Source organism: Elephas maximus, chromosome 3 (assembly GCF_024166365.1).
Source record: "Elephas maximus indicus isolate mEleMax1 chromosome 3, mEleMax1 primary haplotype, whole genome shotgun sequence".
Lineage (NCBI taxonomy): Eukaryota > Metazoa > Chordata > Mammalia > Proboscidea > Elephantidae > Elephas > Elephas maximus.
In genome coordinates this window covers 164,669,970-164,688,674 of record NC_064821.1, presented here as the reverse complement: position 1 = coordinate 164,688,674, position 18,705 = coordinate 164,669,970, and the positions used below count along the sequence as shown (strand labels likewise).

Sequence of the window (18,705 nt, the reverse complement as noted above, 5' to 3'; positions counted from 1 at the left end):
TCCGTAGGCCATGTATGAATGAAAGTATCTGTGTGTGTTAGGGCACCAAGAGAGGGTCAGTCCCCGGGCCATGTATGTGTATGAGTGTGAGGGTGCATGCACATCTATGTGTGAAAGTGCGTATGTGTGTGAGCTTCAGGGTGCAGTATGTTAGGGTGCTGAGTTGGGGGGGTGAATCCCTGGGCCATGTGTTAGTACGAGTGTGTTTGTGTGTGCGTGTGTCCCAGAAAAGGGTCATCACTTGAGTGTGTATGTGTGTGTGTGGTGGTGGGTGGGAGGGTCAGTCCCTGGGTCTTGTGTGTATGTGACTGTGACTCTGCGCGCATCTGTGTGTGCGCGCGCGTCCAGAGAGTGTCGGTGCAGGGGGAGACGCAGGCGGGGCCCCACCCTCCGCTGCAGGTGGGCCGGACCCGCGGCTGGGGCGGCAGCGCTCGCTGCTCTTGGCTCGCGGCCGCGCCGGGCTTCAGGGCTGGGCTCGAGCTGCGGGGCGGCGCCGGGACAGGAAGCGGAAAGCAGCAGTGCAGCAGCGGCGGCGGGGCTCTGCCTCTACCGGAGCCCAACGCAGGCCGCAGAGCCGGGGCTGCTGTGAGCCGAGACCTCGGGCCGCGGAGCCCGCACCGCCGGCGCAGAGGTGAGTCCCGAGAGAGGCCGGGTGCAGCGGCCCCGAGCGGCGGACGCCGGGTGCAGACCTCCCGCAGGGAGACGCCCCCACCTGGAGCTCGCGTACCCCTGCGCCCTCCTCCCGCACCCCCCGGACTCAGATCCCGGGTTCACCGCCCTCACACCGCTGGCCGGGAGCCCCCTCCCCTCCTGAGGTCCGCACCACCGTCTCGCGCTTCCCTGGACCCCACTCCTTTTCCACCTCGGCATGATGCGCCCCTCCTGCTCCTTGCTTGCGCTTTCGGCCGCACCCCACTTCCTCGGGCCCCAGGATTCCTTTCCAACGCCTGGATTTGGGGTGCGCCCCTCGGGCGTGTGCGTTCTGGGGCTCCGGTCGTGCGGCTGGCCGGCCGGCAGGGAGTGGCCGAGCGTTCCTGGAGGGGCCCGGAGCGCCTTTATCTGCCGCTGCGGGGCGGGGGCCGGGCTGCCCCTGCGCTCGGCCGGAGCACCGTTGTCCCCACCCCGCTGCGGGGCTCGACCCGGGTTAATCGCCAGCGCCCGGGGGCTGCGTGGCCCTTCGCCAGAAACCGAGACAGAGCTGGCCTGTGTTCCCACTTCGTTTTCCAAATTGAGCCGGCTCTGAAGGCTGGGGGGTGCGTCGGGTTGCGCATGGGAGAGCGCAACAGGCAGGTAGGAGTTTACTTTCAAAAACGCCGTGGCGGAGCAGAAAGCGTCCGGCAAGCCTGCCCCGAAATGTCCCTGTTTGAGGAAACCTCTCCACGCCAGGCAGCTTTAACCACGGGTGGGACCTGATTTCCTCCTGCAGTCTTTGAACTGCCCCCCAAGCATTGCGCCCAGAGAAGTGTGAAGCTTTATAAAAATTTAAACGCGTCGGTGGTGGAGGCTGGAGTGGGGCGGAGCCGCGCGGCCTGGCGGCTCGGTGAGGAGCTGGTGAGACTCGGAGCTGGGAAGTCTTGTTTCTCACTTTTCACATCGCCAAACCTGAGTTATAAAACCCACGCCTCAAGCGTGTTGTGAGCTCGTTTAGCTGCTTGTTAACAGGCGTTTTGTTGCCGTTTGTTGTTAGTTGCTGTCCAGCCGATTCCGATTCCGATTCCGATTCCTGGCGACCCCGTGTGGGTTTTCAAGGCTGTGACCTTTGGGAAGCAGATCCTTAAACCGCACTATTATGATGGTCTTGAGGATGGCATGTGCATTTTGTTAAAACCCTGGTCGGGGCTGTGGTTGGAAAGGCATGTATTTTTAGACACTTATTCCAAAAGCTAGCAAGCTGTAAAGAAATCGGGCATTTTCGCTGACATGTTTATAAATTTTACAGGGTTACTGAAAAAATATTGCAACTTGTGTCACCAATCAACAATGCTAATTAGTATTCTCCTTTCAGTGGGTGGGTTGTTTGATTATAGGGCTCCTGGGCTGTTTAAGTGAGATGGCAGAAACTGTCTGAATGAGGGAGACCTCGTTAGCCGTTTTATGTAACCACTAATTAGAGTTTTTAGAGTTGAATTAAATCAATGTCATATAGTTGGGGGCTTTGATTTGTGGGAGGAAACTGTTTTATTCTACAGTTCAAAGAAATAACACACTTTACCAATCCGTGAACATCTAGCATTCCATAATATGTCTTTCCATAATTAGTGAAAACACCTAGTGTGAAATTTTCACTGTGAGCTGGTAACAGTGTTGGCAGTGTGACTGGTTGCGACTTAATTTGTAAGTAAAATGGGACAAGAATTTTTGAGAATGGCATATTTTTAAGGACTGCTTGCTTGCCAGGCAGTGCATTTTTATTGTCTCACATGTTTGAGCAATAGGATGGAAGCCATAAAGGAAATTTAAAGTTTTCTTACCAAGCAGCAATTCCATGTCACCCTTGTCTATTGAAGAATAAACAAGTGTTAAGTAAAGAAGGTGTCCACCCTGCCCCTTCTTCTTCCCCCCAACACACACAAACACTGTTTGCTGCACTAAATCTCAACAGCTGTTTGGGTTGAGCCTTTTTCACATTGTGTTTCAATCCACTGTCTTCACACTTGGGCTCTGAGCTCCTTAGGAGCTAGCACCATTTCAGGTTCATTTCTTTTCTCCTTAGACTGCACAATGCTTAGAACACCAAGCCTGTGAGCAGGATTTGAAATTGTGGAATTCTTTGGAGGTTATGTATGGCTAGGAACAATTATGATTGTTGCCTACCCCTATGCAAATAAACAATTCTGGTAATTGCTGCATTGCTATAAATTTTCCGTACTCAAGAGCCCACAGGTTCTGGAGGTAAACTATCAGAGTTCAAGGCCTAGCTCCCGCACATACGAGGTGCGTGACCTTGGTTTCCCTAACTGTAACATGAGAATAATATTTTACCTCTGTAAACAGCTTTTTTTAAACAGCTTACTGGGAACCCTGGTGGCTCAGTAGTTAAGAACTCGGCTGCTAGCCAAAAGGTCAGCAGTTTGAATCCACCATCCGCTCCTTGGAAATCCTATGAGGCAGTTCTACTCTGTCCTACATGTTCACTATGAGTGGGAATGTACTCAGTGGCGGCAGGTTTAATGGCTTATTCTAAGAATTAAGTGGAATATTACATACAAATGACTTAAACTAGTGCCTAACACATAGAAAGCACTCGATAACTGTAAACTGTCCGACTGTTACAGCCATCATCTCTGTAAAGTGAACTAGCTATGGTTAGGGGGACTAAGCTGTGCGTAAAGTGTGATTTGGGCATTTTCTGTAAGGTGGACTAGGCAGGGTTTAGTGGACTTGGGGCTGGACCATGTTTTCAGCAGCTCTCTTGCTATCCCTGAAGCCTGATGAAAAGGTCCGCCCACACTCATTGTGCTGCTTCAGTCTCCATCAGTATCCTTCTTACTCTCACTTATTAGATGGAGCGGTCATTGGACCCAGCACCATGGGATTTACAGAGGAGGTAGTCCTCATGAAATCTATTTTTTCTGAAGCTTAGAAATCTAGCAGGGGAGAAAGGGGTCACTTGGAAACAAATATACATCATAAAACTGCAGACACGTTAACCATTACACAGCTCTACAGAAATCCACACCCAGCTGCTGGAGGTGCTCCCGAGGTAATTAATGACTTGAGCCAGGAGCAGTTATTCTGGGAAGGTGTGTTGAAATCATGGGCAAGACAGGTAAAGTGAGGTTGCCATTTTCTTTCTTTGCAGATAGTGACCCAGGATCATTCATTGGTAAGAGCTCTGTTGTAATGAAAGAATCATTGGGTTTGTCACAAATGCCACCAGACCTGCTGATCCCCACACTGGTGACTCGGATGAGTGTTTTATGGTTTATAGGCCACCAAACCAAAACCAAACCCAGTGCCGTTGAGTCGATTCCGACTCATAGCGACCCTATAGGACAGTAGAACTGTCTCATAGAGTTTCCAAGGAGCGCCTGGCAGTTTCGAACTGCCGACCCGTTGGTTGGCAGTCATAGCACTTAACCACTATACCACCAGGGTTTCCTTACAGGCCACAGGTTCGACAGAATGTTTTGGAGATCTTACCTCACTTCTCTGTACCCTGCCTTCCAACTGTATTGTCCTCCAAATAAACCCACTAAAACACAGTTTTCTCCGATCTCTCTGACATTCACTTATAAACTAGGAACAGTAAAAAAAAAAAAAAAAGGCCTGCAAGGAACAGAATGGAATCACTAAGTAACTTAACCTCAGTCAATGGTAATTAGTTAAAGGTAGCCTTGAAAATTAACCGGCATAGGCCAAAAAATACTTCTGTTCAGTTAAGATGGTGCATATGTTACTTGTGATACAAAGGTTTTCTTCCTGACTAAAGAAATTTTACTTTGCAGAATGATAATAATGGCTAACAGTTTTGAGTGCTGATTTTGTGTGCCAGGCATCTAAGTGATTTTAAAAAATTATCTTATTAAATACTCACCACAACCTTGTATGGTAGGTAAAATACATTATTGTTGTTACAGTTAAGGAAACTGAGTCACAGAGAGGTTAGGTAACTTGCTCTTATCACAGCTGATAAGTACCTGAGCCAGTATTTGAGCTACTTCTGAGAAATCAGCCAATGAAAACCTTGTGGAGCGCAACGGTTCCATCCCCTTGGGTTGCCATGAGTCGGGTGGGGGCAGGAGGTGACTTGAAAGTAGCTAAAACAAGTCTTAATTCCAGAACCTGTATTCTCTAGGAGAAAAGTTGATTTCTAAACAAAATTATTTAAACTGTCATTTTCCCCTTGAGTACCATATAATTAAAAATGGGTACCTTGAGAAAAAGGTTAGCTTCAAAATGCAATAAACTTTTTAATATTCTACCTATGATAAAAATCTAGAGTTCAAAGTAATGTACACAGTACAGATCATATGTAAAAACAGTTGTACCAGAACCTTTCCTTGGGAAAATATCGGCTGGAGAGGGAGCTGAACGACTTCTTAAATTTAGCGTGTCCTGCACGCTTTGCAAGGTAACTTTCCTCCCTCTGAACTAAAAAACTTAAATAGCTCTAGGCAGAGCTGCTGATGTTTTTTATAATTTCCTTTTGGTGAATGGTAGCTCATGTTTACCACTATCATTACCGTAACATATTATTTCCCTCATATGATTTTTCTGAAGACTGTTTTTCTTTTGAGTAAAAGTTGGTCATATTTTATATGAGCAAACATGACTTTAGGGGCAGATTCTATTTGAGGCCACTGATGTTCACTTTGCTTTCAATAAAGGGCGGTGAAGGAGGTTCTTTCTGACATTTTGCCTGGGAATTCCAGGATTTAAGATGCTGTCACTCAGATGGAAGTGTACTGTGCACCTGTGTCCACAGTGGTCTTGCTCGCCTGAGATGTGGTTTGACAAGCTCCAGGCTGCCCCCCAGGCAATGTCTGTAGGTCTGCAGGGGTGGGTGACAGCAGAGGGAGGAGGAGGCAGCTGGTCAGGGTGTCCTTGGGCGGTGGCTGGGAGAGGCTGCTGCAGGTTTTTACTTAGCGAATCTGTAATATAAACTCGAACCACTGAATGAGGCTGCCATGCAAACCATGAGTGCAGTTTCACTCTTGGTACTTCTGACGTCCCTGCTGAATCAATCTACTCTCTCTGCATCTTTTCCCTCACCTATAAAATTAAGGAATTGAAGTAGATAATAATCTCTAACCTTTCTTCCATGGTGAATCTAGGGCCTCCATGTGCTGAGGGCTGCCACAAAACCTTTCACTCATTCAACAGTCATTTACTGAGTCCCTTTTATGTTCTGGAAGCCCTGGTGGTGCAGTGGTTAAGAGCTCAGCTGCTAACCAAAAGGTCGGCAGTTCGAACCCACCAGCTGTTCCTTGGAAACCCTATGGGGCAGTTCTACCCAGTCCTATAGGGTCACTATGAGCCAGAATCAACTCAGCGGCAATGGGTTTAGTTTTTTTTAATGTTCTAGGAGTCCCTAGGTGGGGCAAACAGTTGATGCACTCGGTTGCTAACCAAAAGTTTGGAGATTCAAGTCTTCCAGAGACGTCTTAGAAGAAAAAGTAGCCATTGAAAACCCTATGGAGCTCAGTTCTACTCTGACACACAGGAGGTTGCCGTGAGTCGAGGTTGACGCCATAGCAGCTGGTGGTGGTGGTGGATTTTGTTCTAGGTACTAGAGAGACTAATAACTGTGGTCCCTGCCCTCATGGAGCTTACAGTCTATTACAGGAGCCAACATTAAGTAACTGCACACATAAATATATCATTGGAGATTGTGATATAAAGGAAAAGTGGTGTGGAAGGGTGTAAATTTAGATTGGAGGATCAGGGCAGCCTGTTAGAAGCAGTAGTGAAACTGAGAGGGATGGGTGGTAGGAATTAGGCAAAGTGGGGTGTGTGTAGAGTATCAGGCAGATACTGGACTCTGCACAGGCGCCCACGCTGGAAAGAGTCTGGGGACTTAGAAGAACTGGAGTAGGAGGAGGAGGAGGAGGTTGCTGGAGAGATGGCAGGGCCTTGCAGACCAAATGAGAGATTCTGTATTTTATTCGAAGTGCAGTGGGACATCATATACCTACCTACCTGTTGTCAAGTCGATTCCGACTCATAGCGTCTCTATAGGACAGAGTAGAACTGCCCAATAGGGTTTCCAGGGAGTGGCTGGTAGATTTGAACTGCTGACCTTTTGGTTAGCAGCGGAGATCTTAACTGTGGTGCCGCCAGGGCTTCAGGACATCATAGAAGAATTGATTTTAAATAGGGAAATAACTCTGTCTTGTGATTTAAAAAGATCACCCTGGCTGCTGCCCACCCTGGGCCAAGCCCAGTGCCGGTCATGTCAGGGGTCAGTATGAAAGACACTTAGCTTCTGAGGTCCACATTTACACCTTTATATGCTTCTTCCTTCTGAGGGCAGCAGCAACATATCAGTTTATTACCCAGGGAACCTGACTCCTTTTCATTACTTTATTATCTTTGTTGATAAGGGCTCCCTTCTGACCTTATCTGAGTTCTGTCAATTTCTTGTGTATACAAAGGGGGAGGGGAGACTATCTTGTCAGTATATCATCCAGGTGATAAGCTTCAGGGTGTGTTTTCTGTTAATGGTATGGAAGCTGTTACCTTGGCTCAAGCCCTCTTTTAAAATGAGTTCACCTGGGTTTTATTAGTTTGCCTCTTATTGCTCCACCTTAATCCTCACTCAGATCTTGGACAAGAGTTGATGGCTCTGATAGACGGACATGGTGTGAATTAGTAGAAGGCGCCTTAGCTCCGCGTAGATTGGATTCTATTAGGAAACCTGGAGGCTTTTGTAATAGCTCAGCCCTGTACTGATGGGAGCCTGGAGGAAGTGGCTGAACTGAGAGAATGAGAGGAGGATCCCTGAGGCTGGGCAGAACTTAGTGATGGTTAAGTGTGTGAGTGAAGCGGCCAGGAGAGTATTGAAAATGGCACAGGGTTGGATCTATAGGATCAATGCTGTTATTGTTAGGTGCTGTCGAGTCAATTTTTGACTTATAGTGACCCCATGTGACAGAGTAGAACTGCCCCATAGGATTTTTTTTTAAATCTATATGGGGGAGTCCTGGTGTTGCAGTGGGTAAGAGCTCAGCAGCTAACCAACAGGTCAGCAGTTCAGATCCACTAGTTTGCTCCTTGGAACCCTATGCGGCAATTCTACTCTGTCATGTAGGCTTGCTTTGAGTCAGAATTGACTCAAAGGCAATGGGTTTTTTTTTTTTAATCTATATGGGAGCAGATTGCCAGGTCTTTTTCCCATGGAGCCCTAAGCTGGCCTTGAACCATGGACCTTTTGGTTAGCAGCCAAGCGCTTACCCATTGCACCACCAGGGCTCCTTATAAGATCGATTAAAAAACAAGTCAATTCCCCATAGGGTTTCCAAAATGCGGCTTGTGGATTTGAACTGCTGACCTTTTGGTTAGCAGCTGAGTTCTTAATCACTGCACCACCAGGGCTCCATAAGATCTATAGAATGATTATATTGACCTGGAGGAGGGACTTGGGAAGGGTAGGCCCAGACACTGTGAAGCAGTTGTGGCAGGTAATGGTAATCCCAAGTTCATCAAGAGGCATCTGAGTAGGAAATAGAGATTTGGAATTTATTCTTTCCATAAGTATTCGTTGGGTACCTACTATGTTCAGAGTATCCAGTAAGCCATAGTTCCTATCTCCAAGGAGCTTATAATATAGTAAATCCACAGATAGAGAAGAATTGCAGGGTGAGTTTTGAGTCTTAAGAGAGAGCTTGATGGGGGCAGGAGGAAGAAGTGATGGGGAAGTAGTAGCAGGAGTGGTAGGTAGCATGAGTGTCATCAGATAGGATGGTAGCCAGCTGCGGAGACCTCTGTGCCTGCAACATTGCCCTGCCCCTCCCATGGGTGGATGAGTGAATATGTGGGACCAGGAACTGGATTTGGCCTTTTGTCTCTGGTTTCTGAAATTAGCTTTTGGAATTCCTCAGCGATCCAAGGTTCTCTTAGTTTTTCTGAAACAGCCAGGGGACACTTAAGCTTGTGCAAATGAGGTGGGAGCCCTAGGACCACACTTAGCTGGAGCTAACTTCAGGGAAAAGGCCTCCCCCTGCCCACCATGATGCAGTCATGCATATTCAGTGATTCAGTTGAGATCAGTGACTATACTATCAGTGACTATGCATTCAGGCACAACTGAGGCCACAATGACTGTTATATAGAACCCTGGACCTTGGAGCTTCCCTTTGCGCTTCCAGATTGCTGACGCGTGTGGGAGGGCCAGCATGTCCCTGGGCACATGCAGCTCCACGCGGAAAACTCCTTCCAGACCTCACCTGTGCACAGGGGTGAATTAACCAGTAAGCAAGGTTCTCACATGCTTACTTGTGTTTACTTACTAATATGCAGTGCACAATTTCACATGGGTTTCACCACATCAGAGATGTGAAATTGCGCACTACGGATTAGTAAGCACAAGCTGGCCAGTGCGTATTGTTTCTTGAGTAATCTGTTCCTGCCTGTGTATCTCCTTTTGTGGTTATATTAAAAATGTTACAGTGAGTATACCCCTTTCTGTGAGTCATTCTAGCAAGTTATCAAACCTACCAGGGCCCGCGGGGGCCAGCTGGGCTTGGTGTCTACCTATTTGGGAGTTAATTTAAAGGACAGAGTCCTAACTTGTGAAGACCCCAGCCTTGGGTGGCTGGCAGACAGAAGGAGGTTGTGCAGGCATTCATTAAGACTAACTCTGCATGGTTAGGGTCAGAAGGAGAGAGAAAATGCCACATGGGTGGCTGCTGTCAGAGACGGAGAAGTCAAAGCGGGGATGTGAATTATCTTTGCATTTTGGGGATTCGCCTTGTGTCGATTATTATTAATGCAATGAATCAATGGGATAAGGAGGTCTAGGGGAAGGCGGACAGGGATGTGACCTTTGGATTTGGCTCACAGCACTCTCTGGCCAACCTAGAGTTGTTTCAGTGGAGTGTTGAGGTTGAGGGTTCAAGGTGACGACCACGAGGAAGGAGTGGCAAGGGTAGGCAGGACTTATGGGAGAGACCAGACAAGGGTGGTTGGAGTTCAGTAAAGCCTTTTCTCAGAGGGCACTTGGAAACCCACGCCTTTCCTTTAAGGAACGTGCATGGAATTGCCTTAATGGATGGCCATGGTTTTCATGAGGACAAGGAATGACATCCCCTTGGTTCGGGGGAGGTGGAGAGATGACACTCGGTTACCATGTGCCAGAGTCTTTACATAGGGAGTCTCTTTTAATCCTCATAACAACCCTAAAAAGAGATAGTATTAAATGACCTCATATTATGGGGAGAGAAACAGAGGCTCAGAGAAGTAAGTGTCTACCCCGAGGTCTCACAGGTAGAAAGCAGGAAGGTAGGACCAGCCCAGGTCCTACCACAGCAGCCTCCACAGTAGCATTTAGCTGGAGGTGCGGAAGTAAAAGGAATTGGCTAGAAGTTGGAATGGAAAGGGAAATCGAGTTATGGGTTGCACTGAACTGTACATTTAGAAATTGTTGAATGGGTGTATGATCTACTGTAAGTAAATATTAAAAACAAAAGTTGGGGTTGGAAGGCAGCAAAAAGGGTAGGAATTATGAAGGGTTAATGATGAATCTGGAAGAGGGCAGTCATTTGTCTGGGCCAAGAAGTTTAGAATCTGCGTATCAGCACTGGGAGAGGGCGAGTCAGGGAAAGCGGCTCTGGTCAGGGCAGGCAGGGCTGGAGATCTTGGCTGTACCTCTTCGTGTTGGTATCTGCCAGGTATGAAGCAGACCAAGAAACAGCAGAGCCAGGAACAGAAAGGAAGTGAGAATCTAAGATGCTGAAAGTTCATTGGTACCCTTGTTGAGGTTGCCTGGGGACGCGGTGGGAGACCAGGTAGGGAGAAAAAAGATGAGCCAGCTCTTGAGGTCTTCTAGGAAAGTGGAGGTAGGTCTGAGAGTAAAAGGGACATTTTAAAAAATGCCTGCTGTGTTTGTTCTCACATTTAATCCTACCAAGGAGGTGGCCTTGTTCCCATTTTACAAATGAGGAAACCTGAGGCTCCAGGGGGAAAACTGAGCCGCTCAAGTACACAGCCAGATAGTAAGCTGTAGACTGAGATGTGAGCCCAGCTCTGCTGACTGCCAGCCTCATGTTGTGAAGGCCAGCACAGACACTGGCTCTCTGCCTCACTCTTTCCCAAACCTTTCTCTTATTGAGAAAGACAAGGAGAACTTCAGGGTTTGGAGCTGGCAAAGGAGTACAGTACTGATAGCCACCATTTTCATTTATCCAGCTGTTAAATGAAAGTGTTGCAAAGATAATATGTTCTGGAGCAGGTATGGTTGCTTTCACAGTCGTTTGAACTTTTGATCCTCACCAAAACCCTGTTATTCACATTTTACAGATGAAGGTTCAGAGAGGTTGAATAATTTGGCTGAGATCACATAGCTAGTAAGTGAGTAAATTACAGGATTGGAACCCAACTCTGGATACCACACGCCCTTATATCTTCAGGTCAACCCTCTGAGGATGATGGCTGGTTGATTTATCCCCATTTTACAAATGAACAAACTGAGGCTCAAGAAGGCAAGTGGCTTATCCAAGATTGTACTCTCAGGTCTCCCTCCGCACTGCTGGCCTTGGGCTCCTGAGAGCAGAGGAGAAACAAAATGACGAGTCAGACGTCCAGGACCAGGGAAGTTAGCCCTGGGTCACAGACCTTGTAAGTGAATGTTCCTCACTTCCAGGCAGAAAGAACCAGGAAGGGCAAACTCATCCTAACCGGTATTGGAGGGTGAGGAGGCTGTGTTGGTGTGATTTGCAGGCACAGTCAGTGTCCTGGCCTGATTTCCTCAAGACTTTTTGCATGTCCCTGTCGGGTTCAGGGAAACTTGTCTCCCTCCCCACAGGGGCAGGAGCATGCATTTTGCAGCTTCTTTGTTTTTTCTTCATGCTAATCCTACTGGTTGTGTTTGCGGTCACAGCTTCCAGGTGGGGTGCAGGGAGAAACTGAACTTGCGAATCTCAGTTTTCTAGAAGTAAAGGTATTTGGGGCTCAGGTGAAACGAATGTACTTGGAAATATTTTCAATTTATTTTTATTGCAAACCAATATCCAATGAAAATGGGGAGAAAAGCCCAAGATCCTGCCACAAAAAAATAACCTGCTTTCATTTTCTGATGTTTTCTTCTAATCCTCATCCTTGCAAAAGAGTTGTTAATATGACTGTAAGTATAACATAGATTCAGGGTGCGTCTACAATCTTGTATCCTCCTTTTATTTACCATTGTATCATAAAAATTTCCATTCTTCATAATTATAATTATAATTTTAAACAACTGCATAGTATTTCTTTGGGTGGGTGAACCATGTTTTTCTTACCTGTTCCTCTGTTTTTTAGGGGCATTTAGATTGTTTCTAGTTTTTCACTATTATAACGTGGTGATAAATGACTAGTTGATGTTAAGTCATTTCCAACTCAGCGGGCCCCATGTGTGTCAGAGTAGAACTGTGTTCCATGGGGTTTTCAGTGGCTGATTTTTGCCAGGCCTTTCTTCTGAGGTGCATCTGAGTGGATTTGAACCTCCAGCCTTTCAGTTAGCAGCTCAGGGATTCTGTAGCATTAATAGTTGTTCTTTGAAAAAGAGATGAGACCTCTAAGATATATTCTCAGGAGTTTGGATTCCCAGATCAAAGAACTAAGCACTTCATTTTTCAAAAAATTGGCTTTTGGAAACTATAGTAGGAATCTACTCAGCAGCATCAGGTTTGGAAACTATGACCAGATCCCACAAAGGTACTTCTCCGGATATTGTTTTTACAAATCAGCAAACGGGCAGTGGGTGGCTGGGCAGTGTCCAGGGCTGTCCGTGTGGGGGGTCCCATCCTGCAGTCTCAGAGGCAGTGAGGGGTGAGGCTGTGGCCAGGAAATGGACAAGGGCAGGGGCTGGCTGCCTCCCATTTTCCTCCCGCTGTGACAGGATTGGTTTGCTCAGCTCCCATCCTGTCCCCCTCCCAGACCCCTGGGGAAGCTCACTCCTGCACTAGTGGGCCTTTAGAGTCAGATGCTTCACTCTCGCGGTCATTTGTTCATAACGGAGACCCCAGAAGAGAGGTTGCTGTGTACAGAACACTGCTACCATCATTTATATTCTGGCCCCATTTAGATTGGCTTTGAAGATTGATACATACTTTTTTCCTCTTCCCAGAATTTGTTCCTGTTGAAGAGTGGTGCCTTCTCCAATTCCCAGGGTCCTTGTGGTTTAAGAAGTCTAGTGGACGAAGTTCTCTATCTCTGAGGAGAAACAGTACCTGGTCCTTTGTTCTCCTTTGCTATGGATACCGAATCCACATATTCTGGATATTCTTACTATTCAAGTCATTCGAAGAAATCTCACAGACAAGGGTATGTAAGCTTTTATATTGTTCTGCTTTTTGTTGTGGGGAAACTTGCAGATTGGCCGTGATTTGCTTGGCTGAGGCTTTCTCAACTCTTTTTACAAAAAACAGTTCCAGCTTGCAGGGCTGCTGATGGCTGGAAGTTCGAGTCCATTGGTGCGTGAGAAGCTGAGTTTAATGGCATTTAACACGCGTTGGGAGTAACTACACCACCAATTTACGTTTTATAGCTGCCATTAGAGTTGATGACCTTAATTTCTCACAATTGATTTGAAATTAAAGTTTCTGCCTGTAGTCGGTATGTTTTTCCTTTCTGAGTACTTCCCATAGATGACAGCTCTCCCGAAGCTTTACCAAGAATGCAAATGAAAGTTTTAAAAAAGAATGTCAATTTGTTGTTTTTCACCCAAAGCTACTGACTCATCGTCCGTTATGCATTTGCGGTGAGGCTGGTACAGTGAACTGGTGGGATTGGCCTGCCGCCTTATTTCTCTCTGATGAGTCTTCCTGGTGAACAGGCCTGGGTTTTGAAAAGCTGCCCTGGGTGATGGGGACCATCAAAGCTTTGCAACCAAATTCCCCCTCGTCTGCACTAGTATATATCGTGCTGACTGTAGTGCAGGCCTGTAGAATGTTTGGTGAGTAGGGGAGGAAGGGAACAAATGAATGAATGAAGAGGTGGTGCTATGTGGGTTAGGACCTGCCGTTGGTGAAACTTCAGTGCTACCACTCACCTGGCCTCATCTGTGAAATGAGTACAGCAATGCTCACCTTCCAGGGTTGTTGAGAGCAGTACCGTGTATGAGATTATCCATGTAAAGTATTTAATACAGACAGAGTCGACAGTGTATTAATGCTGTTAATGGCTTTGGCACTTTAACACCATGTTCATAGGCACGAGCCAGCCCCAGCCCAAAAGGAAGGATCAAGCCACTCCTGGCACCCCTGTAGCCACAGCTCAGTGGGGATTCACTTACTGAGCCATGCCCTTTACAAGCAGTTGAATGGCGGGTGGGGTGGTGGGGTGAGGGTTTGTTTTGTAAAACAGCAAAAAGATCTGTATGTCTAATTTATTTATCTACACATCCCTATGGATGTACCCAAACGGAAAGAGGTGTGGAAGTGTTTTCTCCACACTGCTTGGAGTAGTCAGCCACAGGGAAGGGGCTTGGCAGAAGATGGTGCCTGGCCAAACTTTCACTTTGGACCCTATTTCTGTACTGGTTCAGTTTTTTATAAGGTCGTATTTTTTTTTTTTTGTAATTAAAAAAATGGAATAAATGAGTGTAAAGGAAGAGTTTTCAAGGGTTATTTGATGATGTGAGAAAATGTCCTGAGACCATCTTATGAAAAACAGGATTCAAGACTTTGTACATTATAATAGTTATAATGTTATATATATTAAAAAAAAACAAAAACAAAAACCCACTGCCGTAGAGTTGATTCTGACCCATAGCAACCCTATAGGACAGAACAGAGCTGCCCCATAGAGTTTCCAGGGAGTGCCTGGTGGATTCGGACTGCTGACCTTTTGGTTAGCAGCCCTAGTTTTTAACCACTACCCCACCAGGATTTCCAATGTTATATATGATTATATATATATATATATATGTATATAAAACATATGTATGTGTTATATGTATTTTTTATATATGCCTATTATAATGTACAAAGTCTTGTATGTTGATATTCATCTTATCATGTATATGTATATGATAAGATGAATATCAACATATTGACCATAACTCTGAATATGGGATTATGGGTGGTTTTGCTTTAAACTGTCATTATTTTCTAAATTTGTATATAGTGCTCTTATAAAAATTTGAGAAGATGTAATCGAGCTTATGCTGGAGCCCAGGCAAGGCTTTCTAGTGAGGATGGGAAATGGAAAGGACTCAGGTGTAGGCAATGCTGACAGTGCTGTTGAGGGGGGCTGTCATGGATTGAATTATGTCCTCCCCAAAAATGTGTGCATCACCTTGGTTACGCCATGAATCCCAGTAGTGTATGGTTGTCCTCTATTTTGTGATTGTAATTTTATGTTGAGAAGATCAGAGTGGGATTATAACACCACCCTTACTCGGGTTACCTCCCTAACCCAAGGTAAAAGGAGTTTCCCTGGGGTATGGCCTGCACCACCTTTTAGCTCTCAACAGATGAAAGGGAAGCAAGCAGAGAGTTAGGGTCCTCATATCACTGAGAAAGCAGTGCCAGGAGCAGAGCGTGTCCTTTGGACCAGGGGTCCCTGTGCCTGAGAAGCTCCTCGACCAGGGGAAGATTGATGAGAAGGCGGACAGAGAAAGAAAGCCTTCTCCTGGAGCTGACGCCCTAAATTTGGACTTTTAGCCTACCTTACTGTGAGAAAATAAACTCTTTGTTAAAACCATCCACTTGTGGTATTTCTGTTATAGCAGCACTAGATAACCAAGACAGGGGCCTTAAGTCACAAACCAGAACCAAGATCCTCAGAAGGTCAGAAACTTGCTGGTGGTGAAAATTTAGTCCAACAAGTTTAAACCGGTTGGTAAACACATCAAATTCACGATTAAGTACCAGAAACAGCTGTTTTTCAAAATATCACATCGTTGGACCTGCCTGGAGAAAGCAGTTCTCTTGTCAGTGTGCCCCGCTTCCCTTGCCCACAGCACACTGACAGAAGTCGGAACTCAGGGTACTCTGGTGCTTGGGGATGAACGGAGGAGGGTTCTGGGAAGGAACCATCTCTCGCTCCATTTATCTATACTCATGTCCCAGCTGTGGTGCTTCAGGGCCCATTGCTATGCTCTGTTGTTTCCTCAGGCCTCTTGAGGCCTCCAGAAATTGATACTCCAATGCTCTTGTGGTAGAGGCTTTAAGAGACTGTAACTTTCAATTAAAATAGTGTGTGGAACTCTTAGTGCCTTCTTGGATCCCTGTGGAAAGTGCTTGGCAAACGATAATATGAGCTGAGACTTTGAATCAGTTAACAGAGGAATATTACCGCATGCCTACTCTCAGCAGAGCTCAGAGGGTGGGCATTAGATTTAGAGGTGCACTCCATGGGCTCTTTAAAAAACAAACAAACCATCCGTGTGTGGTGAATTCCGCCACTGAAGGGCATGACCCAGGCAATGTAGGGTATAGTAATTGTCTGAGTTTCCTAGTGCTGCTCCCACACAGATACCATGAGTGGGTGGCTTCTAGAGAAAAGAAATTTATTTCCTCACAGTTCTCAAGGCTAAAAATACAAATCAGGGTCTCAGCCAGGTGGATTCCTTCCTCGTTGTTAGTCCTGGGTGTCTCTTGGTTCCTTGGCTTATAGATCATCCTTAACATGGTACCTCTCCCCAACTCCAATTCACTTGTCTGTCTATTCTGGTCTTTTTATAACTAGGAAGTGATTAGATTTAGGATGCACCCTGGCATGACCACATTAACATAACAAAAGGAAAACCCTGTCTTGGCCATCTAGTGCTGCTGTAACAGAACCACCACAAGTGGAGGGCTTTAACAAAGACAAATTAATTTTCTCCCAGTCTAGTAGGCTTGAAGCCCAAATTCAAGGCAGCAGCTCCACGGGAAGGTTTTCTCTCTTTGTCGGCTCTGGAGGGAGGTTCTTTTCATCAGTCTTCCCCTGGCTGAGGAGCTTCTCAGTGCAGAGACCCTGGGTCCAAAGAATGTACGCTCCTGCTCTTCTTTCTTGGTGGTATGAGGTCCCCATGTCTCTTCTGCTTGCTTCTTTTATATCTCAAAAGAGATTGGGTTAAGACACCATCTAATCTTGTAGATCTCATCAATATAACTGCCTCTAATCCATCTCATTAACATCGTAGTGATAGGATTTATAACACGTGGGGAAATCACATCAGATGACAAAATGGTAGACAGTCATACAATACTGGGAATCATGACCTAGCCAAGTTGAGAGATACTTTGGGCGGACACAGTTCAATCCATCACAACCCTATTTCCAAACAGGATCACATCCACAGGTTCAAGAGCCAGGAATTCAACACGCATTTTCTTTTGAGGGGCACAGTTCAATCCATAACGGTAATTGTGGGGTGAAGGAGGTAATTTGTAGATTGTATGTGCATGGAATACTTGGTTGGGGCCCCCATAAGGATATTAAGCAATAACAGTACCCCCTCAGCAGGCTTGTGTGCAGGTCCGTAGACCCAGCCAAGCGTATATTATATCACCCAGGAGTGACCCAGTGAAAGCAACTTTGCTTAATGATGTATCAGGAATTAAAAAAAATATTTTATTATGTTTCCCATGAAATTTTACTCAGCAAATTAGGTTCCCTTTTGACAGTTGCTGTACAGATCGTTCATTGGCATATGTTACATTTTTCACAATGTGTCCATGTTCTCTTTAATTCTTCTGGTTAGTCTGTCTCCATTACTCTGGTTTCCCTGCCCCCTTATCTTCTCATCTTTGCTTTAGAGTAATTGTTGACCTTTTGGTTGTGTCAGGAATTTGAATGGAAGAGTAGGAAAGGGGAGGGACCTTGCTTTCAGAAATTTTAGTAGTAATCTGACTCAGAGGAATGATAAATTGCACTTAATTTGATATGCCTAATGACATTGTGATCATCTTTGGAGGACTGGCGGGGTTCCAGGCCGATGACAGGTGGCTCTGTTTTAACAGAGAGGTTGGTGGCCTGGTTTTATGATGCCTGCAGTCTCCAGAGAGTGTCCAGCTGGCTTGCTGGGAAAATGGTGCACCCTCCAGCAGACCTTTCCTGGAAAAGAGCACCGGTGCCCTGATTTAAATACAGCTGCTGCTGGACCCTCACAGTTATCACGTGCTAACCTCAGAGCAGTCCGGAAAAGATGGGTGGCATCCCCATTTTACAGGTGATGAAGCTGAAGCACAGAGAGGCTGCAGCATTTACCTGCAGTTACAAGGTCAGTCAGTGCCTTAGGCAGGAATCAGGCCAGACTTCTAGCTCCTTTGGAAGCTCAGGCTTTTTCCCCTGGGGCCTGTGTGGGGTGGAGAGGACAGTGGAGGGTAACTTAGGTGATGCATGTGTTTAAATACATTGTCCAAAATAGGGTTGCCTGTGGTGTGGTGGAATGGGTGCTTTTGTTCGGAGGCTGCTTTGGTTTGCCCTGTGCCCAGCCTTCCCGCCCCAGTCAGTGCTGGAGGAAGCAGCCAGCCTTCGGCAGTAGAGGGAAAGGAGAGGTAGTGGGTGGGGTAGGGGAGGAAAGGGAGGAGTAACCGGTGTGGCTGGCTTTCCCCAAATAGACAAACAGAAACAGGACTAAATAATCTTCCCAGGAAGTGCTGAGCTTATGTGAGGACCCTGTGGCAGTGACAGGGATTCTGGCTGGGGCGAGGGGGGTTTAAAGCAGCCGCCAAGGGCTCAGCTCTGGACTCATTTAAATAGAGGCACTGACACACACACAAGCAGCACGGGCGCATGCCTCCTACATGCTGTCTCTCGTTCTTGCCTCTTTCGTGTGCGCGCACATGTGTATAAATAAAAACTTATCTTTACTCATACGGGCAGATGTTATGTGGAGACAGATACAGAGATAAAAATACAGAGCTTCCTGTGCTTAGCACCCACCTGCCAAGCAAAGGCACAGAGGTGAGCTAGATAGACCACTTAGCAGGTTTGAAAACACACACAGATGCATATGTTTCTAACAGCCCAGCCCTTTTGGCGGTTTGATAGCCCTTTACTCCTCATCTCCAATTTCCGTACTTTTAGACACCAAGAACTAATTGTCTTCGTCATCAGGGAACCTTCTTCCAGAGG

At 46.4% G+C, this 18,705-nt stretch overlaps 1 protein-coding gene across 1 annotated transcript in view; it reads left to right on the top strand.

Moving 5' to 3' along the window:
* Nucleotides 1-492: 492 nt before the first annotated feature.
* VANGL1 (VANGL planar cell polarity protein 1) overlaps nt 493-18,705 on the top strand; it is a 72,943-nt gene continuing 54,730 nt past the window's right edge. Inside the window, exons 1-2 of the mRNA XM_049880002.1 lie at nt 493-631; nt 12,764-12,960. Of these exons, the coding sequence (XP_049735959.1) occupies nt 12,890-12,960 (71 nt within the window). The 5' untranslated portion in view covers nt 493-631; nt 12,764-12,889. The remainder of the gene's footprint in view (nt 632-12,763; nt 12,961-18,705) is intronic.